The 14,923-nt window shown below is 35.4% G+C and overlaps 1 protein-coding gene across 1 annotated transcript in view; it reads left to right on the forward strand.

The window, feature by feature from the left end:
• Positions 1 to 14,923, forward strand: part of LOC149780127 (tudor domain-containing protein 5-like) — a 222,523-nt gene that overhangs the window by 193,919 nt on the left and 13,681 nt on the right. Inside the window, exons 18-19 of the mRNA XM_089936896.1 lie at positions 3,786 to 3,888; positions 12,233 to 12,363. Coding sequence (XP_089793022.1) covers positions 3,786 to 3,888; positions 12,233 to 12,363 — 234 coding nt within the window. The remainder of the gene's footprint in view (positions 1 to 3,785; positions 3,889 to 12,232; positions 12,364 to 14,923) is intronic.

The raw sequence follows: 14,923 nt of genomic DNA on the forward strand, positions 1-14,923 counted from the left end.
ATTACATTTATATTATAGAATGGAATTTTTCACAAATAAATTGACAACTTTATTTGTTCTAATTCAGTTATAGTTCACATATTGGTATAAAAAGTTTAGAATGATCTAATTCACAATATCCTGTGATATTTTAATTTGATGCAACTTTCTTGTCCATTAATTTATTCATGATATCCTATAAATATCAGTATCTGATGTCATCTGGTACAAAGTCCAAAACTTCATCCTCATTTTCTGATCCAGTTCAGAAACCCTCCATCTTCTGATCATTGTACATTGTTGTTGTACAGTCATCATAAATATCATCTGACTCCGTTTCCTTGGCTTCACTGTAATATGCAGGTGCTTATGCAGAGACTGAGCTTGGACTCTGTAAGTAGCACTTTGATCATACATTGTGTGAGATATTTTAAAGACTGCAACTGAACTCGTGTCAGTTGTTTGGCTTGATCATATGGAGCTAAAATAAACACCCTCTGTCACTTGTTACTGAGAAAGTATCGAGCTTGTAGTTCATTTGAAGGGCTGTCATATTGGAAACCAAAGATGGTGTTGCCTTTACAAGCTAAGGAATTAAGTTCAGACATTCACTGGAAGACCTAGAACTATACTTGACACTGATCAAGTACAGGTACTAAATGTGTGGCTCAATCAAAAGGAATCTCATCTTAAAAACAAAGTGAGTGCTGTTTTTACAAGCCAAGGGCTTTTTGATATTGTGACATAAAATATTACTTTGGGATTAATAGGAATTCATTCTGGATTATATCATTGTGATACATTTATAGGTTATTGCATTTATATAGGAAAATATGAACAAGTTTTTTGGATGGAAATACTGCACAACCTTTGCAAAGTAGTTATCATACAGCCATTGCTGCACATTTCTTATATGATGCTCAGTTGCCTGCTTTGTTGAAAGTTTCTTGTGTGAGTCTATGAATTCATCCAAATTGTCAACTTTGGCATCTCTACTTTCAAATGGCTCAAACAGTTGGTTTACTTCATCAACAAACAAATAAAATAAATCAAAAGTGCTGGCATCTGCATCCATTGTTCGTTTACAAATAGAAAGTAGTTCCTTTATTCACATGAGTTCAATATGAAGTGCATGTGAGTGCATTATCATAAAATAATGCACAATTCTGATGATGCAAAGTTAACAGAGAAAAAAAGGAGCTTATAAAAGACTTTTAGCACATTTAGCACAGTCAAGACTATTGGTACATCAGTACATTCAAGATTGGAATTCATTCTAAACACCGTTGGACTTCATTCAGAACCCTATACTTTGGACTTATGGAGGAGCTTTTAGGATTATTTGGGATTTAATTTACAATGCTGTAAGTTTCTGTTAAACTTTCATTTTATAGTTCAATTATTTTGTTGAATTTTACTAAACTTGTTGGTTTTGCATTTTCTCTTTCTTAGTTTAAGATCATTGAATCATAACAATGTACATAGTCACTTCAGAGGTTTGTGTTATTTATTTTTCAAAAAACCCTAATTGGAACTCTTTTGAAAGGGCATCATTTGTATGAATTTATGCACTTGGAAAGTGGTAATGCACAAGAACTTCAACAATTTAATTTCAAGTCACACATAACGAAAAAGTGCTCCATGCAGGATACAACTTTATTCAACCGCTCACCCTTAAAGCACTTGCTGAAATGCTAGAAATATTGTAGCACTTTCATGATGTGTATTTTTTCGTAACTGTTTACACATCTGGTGTCTTGAGTGTGACATGAATGATTGTCAGACTAAATTTGAATAGCACAGTGGTCCCTGGAAACAGCATAAATTTGATTGGCACATTGGGCCCCATAAGCAGCATTGTGTCAAAGTTTGAACCTTGCATCAGGGAAGTTTTATAGATGTTTATTAATAATACGCTCTTTTCTAGAAGACACGAAATGGCTGATTCCCATTGTTCCTTTTTAGCTGACGATTTAGATTGGCAAATAATGAATGATCACCTTATTGAAGGCAACTTGTTTTTAAAGTTCTCCCGTCGTTTCACCTGTATTTTGAAATGAAATGTTAGGAAACATATCAGATTATATGAGCTGGAAAAATGTTAAGGAGATAACATTTACTGATTTTAAAGCACACAAAAAAATGGTGTTATTTGAGTGTAAAAAATTCTGATGTACTTGCTGGATGACAAAACAGACAGCATGTCACTTCTCCCGTCGTTTCACCTGTATTCTGAAATGAAATGTGAAAAAGGCAGACAAACAAGCCAAATTAAAATAGAGATAATTTAAAAGTAGAGTGGCAGTTTTCATTTCTTTTCTCATCACAGTTTAGACCTGCAGTCTCATCTAGAGAATCATATACTCCTAGCATAAAGGTTATGATATATTTAATAAATAAGAACTTAAAAATGAAATTGAAAAGTTAAGATAATTGATATAAATACCTCTGTTTGACCAAGTAGACTATGGCATTAATGGACTTAAAATCCTAATACAGTTTATCTGGCATTGTAGTCAGAAGATTGCTAATTCAAGAGAGTTAAACTTTGGCATGGCTTATGTTAGTGAAAAATCTTAGTGTGAAACAGATTTGTCCGAAAAACAATGTGAACAGAGAATGGGGGTTCTCAGTACAGAACAATGCACAGATGAGAAACAGATTAAACTGAGACACAGTGAACAGACATTTTTTTAAGATTTTGATTTCAGTAGGGGTCTTAAAGAGTGGATCAGGAAAGAAGAGGGATGGTTCTTGCTGTGTTATATAAATATTGAACTATAGCCATTTCCTCCTGCCTCTATTTTTGTGAAAAGAGGAGAAAGTCCCCCATAATGATAAAGTCCTTGGAGCATCTCTGCCATTTGTGTCCAGACGTTATTAGATTGGTGATGTATTTTCATGGCTTTTCATTTGTTAGCTTTCAGCACAAAACAGCAGACCTTGTGGATATTTGTGCTGAGGACACTGTATTTCGACCATTGAAGTTATGCTGATGGTTCTTGTTTCTGTCACAGTTTTTTTATTTAACATTAGTCTGAGATGTGGCTGTCACTCTGGTGCTGGTGGTGATTTGGCATAAGTGTCAGTGTTCTGTGTCAAAACATTTTCAGGAAGGAGGTATCAGGTGTAACACCATACTCCATACAACCTTTGTTAATCAGGTGTAACACTATACTCCATTCAACCCTTGTTAATCAGGTGTAACACTATACTCCATACAACCCTTGTTAATCAGGTGTAACACTATACTCCATACAACCCTTGTTAATCAGGTGTAACACCATACTCCATACAACTCTTGTTAATCAGGTGTTACACCATACACTGTAGAGCCCTTGTTAATCAGGTGTAACACCATACTCTGTAGAGCCCTTGTTAATCAGGTGTAACACCATACTCTGTAGAGCCCTTGTTAATCAGGTGTAACACCATACTCTGTAGAGCCCTTGTTAATCAGGTGTAACACCATACTCTGTAGAGCCCTTGTTAATCAGGTGTAACACCATACTCTGTAACACCATACTCTGTAGAACCCTTATTTTTAATTGCACAGGTCTCATTTGTAATACTGAACTCTGTCAAACCTTGGTTTATTGCACAGGTTACGGGTGTAACACAATTTTCTATAGAATCCTTGATATTAAGGTGTAGCGCAATACCCTGTAGAACACTTGGTAATCAGATGTTATAATTTATTCTGAAGAAACCTTAATAATTAGTCTAAAAAAGTCTTATAGTTCAATTTTACATGTGTGTAAACTATTGAATTGATATTTTTCAATGAAAAAACTCTAATTTTTCAGCTTACCAAATATTCTTAGAGTATTTGAGCATGAATCAGACAAGCTTATCAGAGCTGTTGAGGAGGTCATACTAAACTTCAACCCCAAGGACACCTATTGGAAGGTAACACAGAATACACAGTGCACATCCAATACAGTACTCATTGTAATGCAGTCCATGGGAGCCACAAAGTACTCTGCCTTATAAGACTGTATTACAATGAATTACAGTACTCCATCATTATAATGCCATAATGCTAGCCATGGGAGTCATGGAGTACATTGAACCAATAGTGGGACTGCGTTATCATGAAATACATGGTACAGTACCCCATCACTGTAGTGAAGTACATGGTACATATAATTTCACTCCATAATAGTATGATGGTATCCATGACCATACACATCATTTAACATGACCGATGTTACAATGAAGGGCCTTATAACAGTAACAATATTATAATGAAGGGCCTAATAACAGTATATCATAATGAAGGGCCTTATAACAATAACAATTTTATAATGAAAGGCCGTATAACAATAACAATGTTATAATGAAAGGCCTTATAACAATAACAATGTTATAATGAAGGGACTTATAACAATAGCAATGTTATAATGAAGGGCCTTATAAGAATAACAATGTTATAATGAAGGGCTTATAACAGTAGCAATGTTATAATGAAGGGCCTTATAACAATAACAATGTTATAAATGAAGGGCCTTATAACAATAACAATGTTATAATGAAGGGCTTTCTAACACTATGTTATAATGAAGGGCTTTTTAACACAAAGTATGTTATAATGAAGGGCCTTATAACAGTATGTTATAATGAAGGGACTTATAACAGTATGTTATAATGAAGGGCCCTATAATAAGATAGTGATGCACATCTAATACATACACAAAACTCTATGCATGGTTTTGTTCTATGTAAGGATGTCAGTTTCTATCCCATGTAGGAGCTAAACTTGACTGTAGTTTTGTATTAATTATTTATTACATGCCCCACTGCTTTCCAAATATTTTTAGCTATCCACTGTAACAAAGTTCAGAACATATTGGATTTTTGTTGTTGTTCGTTGTATTTATAAAAGTTTGATTTGGCATATTAAATCATATTGCTTCATGGAAATTTGTGTTAACCCTAAGTCTGGGAGTCCTGAAAGATTGGACCTACATAACAAACACCAGATCAACTATGTTGGATTAAATATACAATAAAGGCTCCATAACAAACACCAGATCAACCATTTAGGTTTATATATGTGATAAAGCCTCCATAACAAACACCAGATCAACCATGTAAAATTAAATACATAATAATAATAATAATAATAATGAGGACTTTGTATAGCGCCTAATCTTTAGAAGCTCTAAGCACTAAACAACATTAGACAACACCTGTAAGATAAAAAAACATAATGATATGATTAAAAAAAACACCATGAAATTAGAAAACATTTAAAAAAAGACATAAAAAAACATTCTGAGAATATATAAGGTAGGAAACATTATTAAGTCTTTAAGTTTGTTCTTGCAGTCGAAATAAGTGAGTTTTGAGAGCCCTCTTGAATGTGATCACTGTCTTTGTGTCTAAGTTCAGTGGGCATTTCATTCCACATTGCTGGGCCCTGGTATGCAAAAGAACGCTGTCCATATGACTTTGTATTCATAGTGGGAATAATGAGTATACGATTGTCAGAAGAGGAGCTTAAGTATCTTGCTGGTGTGTACACATGGGTGAGGTCAGATAGGTATGTTGGACTAGAGTCCAACAGTGAAAAGTAGCACAGCAAACAAATTTTGTGTTTGATTCTGGATCGAATTGATAGCCATTGTAGGGTACAGAGCAGCGGGGAGGTGTGCTCTGATTGTGGTACTCTTAAGTATGATCCGAGCAGCTATGTTTTGAACTTTTTGAAGTTTCTGGAGCAGTACTAATGAACACACAAGTGTTTTAGTGGCACCAACTGAAAGATATTTGCAAATTGAGCTGATGCGTCTCAGGTCAAGATATGCAGCCTTGCATATGTTCATGACATGTAGGTGCAGTGTGAGAGTACTGTCCAGAGTGACACCTAGGTTTCGTACTGATTGTGTGAATTTAATGTTGGTGTTGCCGATATTTATTGTTTGAGGTAAAAGATGTGAATGTGAAAGTCTTTGTGTTGTGATCAGAATGGCCTCAGTTTTATCATCATTCATCTGCAGCTTGTTAACATGTCATCCATGATTTCACATCAGAAATGCACCTCTCTACACCTTGGATGGTGGCTAGATTTGTATATTTGGGTGTCATCATCATACAATTGGTGAGTGTGATTTGTGATTTTGATTTTTAACATAGCTTTAACAATTTTTCAGTCATATCGCTACGATGTCTGTAATGTGGCAGTTTATAGTGATGTCTAGCACTGGGGCATCATGCCGCAGACATGTAGCATGATGTCCCACCCAGTCACATTATCCTGACACCAGGCCGACCAGTCCTAACACTAACCTCTTAATGCTGAACGCCAAGCGAGGCAGCTGTTAGTACCATTTTTGTAAGTCTCTGGTATGACTCGGCCGGGGATCGAATCCACGACCTCCCGCATCCGAGGCGGACGCTCTAACCACTAGGTCACCAGAGCGGTACAATTGGTGAGACACTGGATGATGATCTATGACACTTGAGAGCGATTGAGTGTACAGAATGAAGAGAACAGGTCCAAGAACAGACCCCTGTGGAACACCACAACATAGATCAACTGGGCTGGAGTGTATTCCATTTGCAGATACAATTTGTGTCCTGTTGACCAAGTAGGACTTGAACCACAGTAAGGCTGTATCATAAATGCCAAATACATGCTGGAGACGGTGATGTAATATATCATGGTCTGTTGTGTCAAATGCTGCAGACAAATCAAGGAGGGTGAGGACTGTGATCTTTCCACTATCCAACGCAGAGAGAATGTCATTAACTACTTTTAGAAGAGTAGTTTCAGTACCGTGACAAGGGTGATATGCAGATTGTACATTGCTAAAAAGACTGTTTGAATTTAGATGAGATACAAGCTGGGATAGAACAACCTTTTCTAAGATTTTTGATATGAATGGGAGATTAGAAACTGGGCGGTAGTTCTTTATATCGTTATGGTCTAGTGTTGGTTTCTTCAGCAAAAGCTTTACAGTTGGCAGTTTTGAAAAATGATGGGAATTCCCCGGATGAGAGAGAGGTATTAATAACATCAGTTAGTGAAGCCAATACTGTGTCTAAGCACTCAAGCAGCAGTGATGTTGGAATTGGATCAAGTTCACATGACTTTGGTGCACTCTTCATCAGGATTGAATGTATGAAATCCATAGAGACAGGTTCAAATGCTGCTAATGGTTGCCGCTCAAATTCTATATCCCAACTGTATGGTGACGACAAGTCAATTGAAATTGTGGTATCAAGCTTATCTCTAATGGTTTGTACTTTTTCACGGAAGAAATTTGCAAACTTTTCCGGAAGGTCATCTGGAGAGAAGGTAGTTGGAAGTGGTGTAGATTTATTCCTTGACATTAGCTTGTTAGTAATCTCAAAGAGCTCTTTGCAGCTGGAACATTCCATGATCTTAGTAGTGTAGTGGGCTGATTTTGCTGCATGGACTATATTTGTGACATTCTTCTTAGCGGCTTCATAGATTTGCTTATGAATAGTGAGTCTGGTGGAAAGCCAGAGCCTCTCAGCTTTACGGCGGTCTCTTTTAGCAGTGCAAAGCTGGTCCCTAACACTGCTATACCATGGAGAACACTTTTGAATTCATACTCCGCACTTGGTGGGTGGGGCATGTTTGTCAAGCAATAAGTGCAGACAGTTATTGAGTTGTTCTGCGGTAGGAGGTAAGCAGGTTGTTAGGTTAGCTTGGATGTCGTGCATTAGTTTGGTTCTATTTATCATACGGAGGTTTCTCTTAGTAGCAGATAAAGGTGGAGAGTTAGGGACTGATACGTCCAGATGGCATATAATGCAGAGATGATCTCAGGCAAGGTCATGGGATACCAGGGAGGACCATAGAATGTTATCATCAGGTCTATGAAGAATCCAGTCTAAAATGTGACCATGTTTATGGGTGGGTTGGTTAACTGACTGTTTGAGGTTGAAAACATTAATGGAATCTATGAGTTTTGATGTATTTGAGTTTCCGGGATAGTCAACGTGAAAGTTGAAATCACCAAGAATAATCCGATTGCCACCTGTCGAATTTTCATAGTCCAGGAAATTCGGAAACTGCTCCAAAAAGAGAGAGTCAGCCAGCTTGTTTTTTCTACTAGGAGGAGGGCAGTATAGGCAGAAAAAATGGACTGACATTTGCTCCAGTGTGACTGTGGTTTGGACTAGTTCAAACAATGTGTGGTCAAAATTGAATGTCGTGGTGTGGTTAAGATGTTTTATCATGGAGTTCTTTGTGATGACAGCAATTCCACCTCTGCGAGAATTACGGGTGAACGACTTGATGGAGTAACCAGTGTGTGTTAGATCCACACACTTGGGCTCATCGCCTGATGTTTTTAGCCATGTTTTTGTCAGGAAAAATACATAAATTTTCTGGTCATTGATAAAATTAACTATTTCTGTGCACTTTTCCGGTGGTCCTACTGACTGGGCATTGAATAATGCAATGCGCAGGGGTATTTCTTGGATAGCTGACACAAAGGTTCATGAATTAATAGGGATTTGAATTAGGTTATCTAAATTAACGGTCAAATTTCTTTTTTTTAAATTGTTGAGTTGAAATAAGGGAGATAACTGGAACTCTTCCTGTTCTATGCCGGCCAGCTTTGAAACGTTTCTTTTTTCGCTTCTTTTTACATTTAGGTAATGATGAATGTAGTCCCAGTTCATTTAGTCTAGAGCACAATGTAGTGTGGAGAGCCAAGGAGTGAACATTTAAAGCAATTATTGAGGGTCCATCATAGCATAAATGGGTTGACTGGCGAGTATCACGTGATGGCAGTTTGTTCAAAAACAGTGGAGCAAGACAGCTGAGAAAAAATCTAATTGTTCTCATTTCTAAAACAAGGAGATGAAGAAACACATACGAATTTAACAGCCAATACATAATGAACACAATAACGGAGATGAAAACAGGCAACAAGCACAAATATCATGAAAACGGCACTAAAAAACAGAACAGCTGCTTCAAGCCGGTTAAGCAATAGCGGCCATCTTGTTAATAAAGCCTCCATAACAAACAGCAGATCAACCATGTAGCTTTCAACAATTAAAAAAATGAATCAAGTTGTTAGCACACATTGATGCTCTTCATCTACACTGCTCAGTGTCCAAAATGTGAAAATTTCATCCGATTGGCTGATAAAATTGGCAGTTATGGTTTAGGTCATCAGAACATGACCCCTATACAGTCGCTGTCAGATCTTTATGTAGGACAGTGGAGATCTCATTTTAATCAGATTGGTGTCAGTGGCAGTGACGTTTGGTTTCAAGGTACACGACAGTGGCATTTTGGTTCTCAGGTACATTGCAATGACATATGGTTTTGAGGTAAATGGCAGTGGCATTTGGTTTTGAGGTAAGTGCAATGATATGTAGTTTTGAGGTAGATGCCAGTGACATGTGGTTTTGAGGTAGATGCCAGTGACATATGGTTTTGAGGTAGATTACAGCCAGGTGAGCAATCACAGGCCCACTTATGCTGCATGTTAATATATACAGGTGTTATCTAACTTCAAGTTTTTTACAGCGAGTTTATTAAATTAGTAATACATAGAATCCAAGACAATATCCAATTTTTCAGATCAACTATGCAGTTAAATGATTTTAATTTCCTTACCTAATCAGTAAATACAACATTTTAATTAATTTTTTTAATTAAATTTTCATGAAAATACATTGCAAAAACATTTATAAAATTATATCCGATTAAAGTAAATTTAATATTGAAGAATCTCAAGTAGGAAAATAATTAATCACTAGTAAATTACCTTGGGAGTACTCTGTTCCCTTTTCACCGCACATTGTATTTGAAACACCAGATGCAGAGAGCATTATTTTGGCCCAAATTTGTAATATATTGCATGTTTCATAATCTTTGATAATCACATTATTTATTGAGAAATGAAGACAAATAGATTACTTATTTACATTACATGTCTTTTTATTGCATAGAACATTGCATCAAGTTTAACATGACAACAGATGTTAGGGTTTTAAAATTTATCATGTGAGCTTTCTATTTATCAATGAATCAATGTGTCTTTGTGTATTTTTATCAGTAATTGCACATCACATTTTCAAACATATAAAACAGGCTTTTTACAGATTTACTACTGCTACTACCTCAACTTCTACTACTACTAATAATAATAATAATAATGTCTGTATCTATACCAGTTAACTCTAAGCAGTTCCCTATCTCACTTTCTCAATGAAAATATATACAAGTAACCACATGTACATAAATGTAGAATAATGTTACAAAACTATGTGTGAAAACTTTTTTCATCTTTTTAAAAAGTCCTTTTTTTAAATGACTTCAAAATAAAATATTCAAATATACATAGCACTTGTTGATCACCACTACTTAGATGTAGCACATGTTTGCAAAAATGTCCCATCTTAAACCAGTATTATCAATTTTATAGCTAATGTTGTCAATTTTTTAGCAGTGTTGTCAAGTTTTAACAAGTACTGTCAATTTTATAGCCAGTATTATTAATTTTATAGCTCATGTTGTCAAATTTTAACAAGTACTGTCAATTTTATAGCCAGTATTATTAATTTCATAGCTAATGTTGTGCTCCGCCAACAAATAATGCTCTGTACAAATGCTGGGAAATGGCTGTAGACCAAGTTTCACAAACATTACATTTTTTTACACATCTTTTATACACACCTTTAGGAAAACAAAAAATACAAGTTTTAAAAAAGCAAATAATAAATTCCTAACATGCAAGTAATAAATTCCGCTCCAGTGTCATAAACGGTTAAAACGTCTTCCTCAGATGTGGAAGGTTGCAGTTTCAAACTCCAGCTGAGTCATACCAAAAACTTATAAAATGGTACTAACAGCTGCCTTGCTTGGCACTCAGCATTAGAAAGTTTCTGTTTGGCCTGGTGTCAGGATAATGTGACTAGATGGGACATGATGCTACATGTCTGTGGCATGATGCCCCAGTGCTAGACATTACTATAAACTGCCACACTGCAGACATCAAATTGTTATGACTGATTTTTTTAATAAAACTACGTATAAATCCAGATCACACACATGCACACATACACATACAAACACATACATGCACACACATATATATACACACACATACATGCATACACACATACACACACACACTCTGATTAAACGCGGTTAGAGCCAGTATAGCTATATCAAGATTACCATTAATGCAAAGTGCAGAATTTTTACATCAGGTTTTTTTTATATATAAAGAATATTTTATTTCTCTGCCTGCTTTTGAATTAAATTGTGTTTTTGAAATTCATTGGTTTATTTGTAAACAATGCAAAATACAAAACTAAGATTAAAAGCTGGGTCTTAATCATTAAGAAGTTAATCAAACCTTTCTGAAAGTATCAAACAGCTTTGTGACCAAGATTAGAATAGGGTATGTTTCATTATAAGGCTCTGTTTTAGAGTGAGTGTTCTCTCAGAGACCAATCACTACCATTTCAAAAATCCACAGAACAGCTGGAACTTGCATTATTAGTATAGTTTATATCTACAGATTGTTCTATCAATCAGCATAGACTGTGCTCATGGCAAATATGCCAACAGCGTTTTACTAGAACAATGAACATTGTTACCTTCTGCAGCCATTTGCAGTTTACGAAACTAAAGATACCTTCTGTAGCAAAATAAGTTTTTGACTCCTCTAAGCTTTTAGGATTTCATCCTAACGTGGGTACGTGGAAAAGCCTGCCAGTAGCTTCTCGTGGGTCGGTGGTTCTTCTCTGGGTTTTCTAGGGTTCTTCCTCCACCAGTTATATTGGCCACCATGTATAGCCTATCTTGTGCTGAAAAATGGTGTTAAACCCTAGAACAACAACAACAACAATAGAACATTAGCATACTGGATGAAGTATGATGTATACATAATATGCAAATAACATTGGCACACTGAATGAAATGTTACAGAAGATTGGCATACTGGATGAAGTATAATGTATACATAATATGCAAAAACATTGACATACTGGATTAATTGTAATATATACATAATACTTGGCATAGAAAATTGGCATACTGGATGAAGTGTAATGTATACATTATAACATGCATAGAAAATTGGCATACTGGATGAAATGAAATTTTTACATTATAACATGCATAGAAAATTGGCATACTTGATGAAGTGTAATGTATACATAATGTATACATGATAATATGCATAGAACAAATCCTGGGATCATGGGTTTGTTATCAATGTGTTTTAAAGTATAATGTTCTTTTACCCAGGGTGAAGTTACAGAGAAGGGGGATGAATATGCAAAACAAGCCGAGACAAAGACTCATAAAGAACGGCCTTTGGCTAATGAGGCTAACGTGGAGATTCTTCAGCTGTCACTACGGGTTATGCAAATGAATAGGTTAGTAACATATTGGATTCAGGATGCTATTCTCAGATGTTGCCAGAGGAGATTGGAACAGTTATTTGCACACAAGGGCAAAGCCTCAAGGGTCACTTTCATTTTGAAGAGTTCTGGCAAATTGAGCACTCCCTCATTATGATTCTGTATAATACCTTATAAGTGATACCAACTTATAATTAAGTATTTCATGCAGTACTCCCTCCTTATAACACTGTCATGGGAATCATGGAATATAATATCCTATAATAAGACCACTTTATAATGCAGTACTCCCTTCTTATAACACTGTCATGGGAATCATGGAATATAATATCCTATAATAAGACCACTGTGTAATGCAGTACTCCCTCCTTACAACACTGTCATGGGAATCCTGGAATATAATATCCTATAGTGAGATCACTGTATAAAGGCTGTTCATTAAAACATACATGGGACCCAGGGAAGGCATTCAGAATTTTCTTATCATTTAAATAAGAACTTTGTGAAATCAAAGTACCCTGGCATATATTTTTTTTAAAACTGCCTACCCTGGGTACCATGTATGTTTAAATGGAACAACCCTAATATAGTACTCCTTTCTTATCACACTGTCATTACAATCATGGAATATAATATTCTATACTACAAGACTACCTTAAAAATGAAGTTCATTTAACCCATGGCTTTAGTATTACGCATGCAGAGTCATCATTATTGCATTGTAATGGAAAATAGACCATGTACAGTCATCATCATTACATTGTAATGGAACATAGACCATGTACAGTTGTCATTATTACATTGTAATGGAACATTAGACCATGTAGAGTCATCATTGTTACATTGCAATGGAACATTAGACCATGTAGAGTCATCATTATTACATTGTAATGGAACATTAGACTATGTACAGTTGTCATTATTATTACATTGTAATGGAACATAGACCATGTACAGTCATCATTATTTCATAATCAGCCACCAGATAAAACTTCATGAATCTTTTATACTAACGTTTACAAAGTAAGAGCCCAAAACCATCTGAAATAAGTAGATAAGTCAAACAAAAAATTATGTTTCCAATTGCACTGGTTTTAAAATTAGGGTAGGCAGCAGGTAGGTTTTTTTCTTTCTTCAAATGAATATATTTAATGCATTTTTTTTTACAAAAATTGTTTGTTTGTTTGATCGTTTGTTAGTCACCAGTGAGAAACAGACCGCTGACTGGAAACATGCTTGACTGGAAACAGTTATTATTTTTTGTTTGGTCTTAGTATTTTTACTCTTTTTCCTGTATGCCACATTTACACATTACAGAGCAGTACTCTCCTTCAGAGCTCTGTATTGTCAGCATCATTTATCATACACCAAAGTTGGCATGGTTAACTAAAAGGGAAAAGATGTTTGATGTATAATGATGTCAAATAACATAGACTTTTTACTCATGTAATACCATGGAAAAAACCTAACTTTTGAGACCAGATTTTTTTCTGTTTTGAAACAAGTTTGTGCCTGGTATTTTTATTATTTTTTTACAAAACTTACACTTTTTTAATGCAACAATATAATTAAAAAAATTCTTTGCAATTTTCAGTTTAGAACGGGCACTCTGTTCCATTCTGATAGAAATGTATCACATATATATAGGAATACAGTTCTACAATATGATTGGTTCATTCAAAATCGAGGCTATCATGCCTGTCTTTTACTGCCATATTGGATTTTGCCACTGTCACTTCATCTCATCTTCGTAATATTCAACTTCTGATCATGTTCAGACTTTTCTCCAGAAAAGACATGAAAACAGAACTGGAAAGAAAATTGTGCCATCTTGTTTAGATTTGTGTAACATCTAGTAAAGGAGAAAACTTTATGTTTTGCAAATTGTGTAATGTGATTTTGCTGTTGGGCATGGGAGGTGCCTATGAAATACAAGAGCACAAAAAAGTGAAGAAACATCAGCTTGCTGCTTCATCATACACAACTCGGCCTGAACGTACGACATATATAAAAACCAGAGAGAACCTTGATGTAATTTGATTGAAATTGGGTTTATTAAATTTCTTTTAGAAATTACCTTCCTCTTGCAGTTACTAGTGTTGCTGGCAATTTATTTCACACACATTTTCCTGACAGTAGAATTGCAAAGGATTACTCATGTGCTAGAAAGAAAACAGTTCAGTAAGAAAATCACACAGAATAGAGATGAGCAATGAAAGTTGGTACATTGGAATCAATAATGATTGGGAAGAAAACAAGCTGTGGAAAAGGCTCCTATAAACAGCCTGTGTCTGAGGGTTGCAATCTTGTACCTTCGGAATGGACACTCGAATGGAACATGGTGCCCGTCTAGAAGATATAAGTGAGCAACACATGCATTTGTGACATTAAATAATTATGTAAGGCACTGTCCTACTTTAGTGAAGGTTGTGTATGTTATAAATAGTTACATATGCTTTAAAATTGTAAACATCAGTATTTGTTCCTAAAAATCAGTATTTTTGTCACAAGCGGTCAGTATTTTTGTACTGGGGGTGGGGGGTGGTGGCTATGGAACTCTAAATTTTCACTCATC

The sequence above is a fragment of the Sinohyriopsis cumingii genome, chromosome 16, assembly GCF_028554795.1.
Source record: "Sinohyriopsis cumingii isolate HCF-2022 chromosome 16, ASM2855479v2, whole genome shotgun sequence".
NCBI classification, from domain to species: Eukaryota; Metazoa; Mollusca; class Bivalvia; order Unionida; family Unionidae; genus Sinohyriopsis; species Sinohyriopsis cumingii.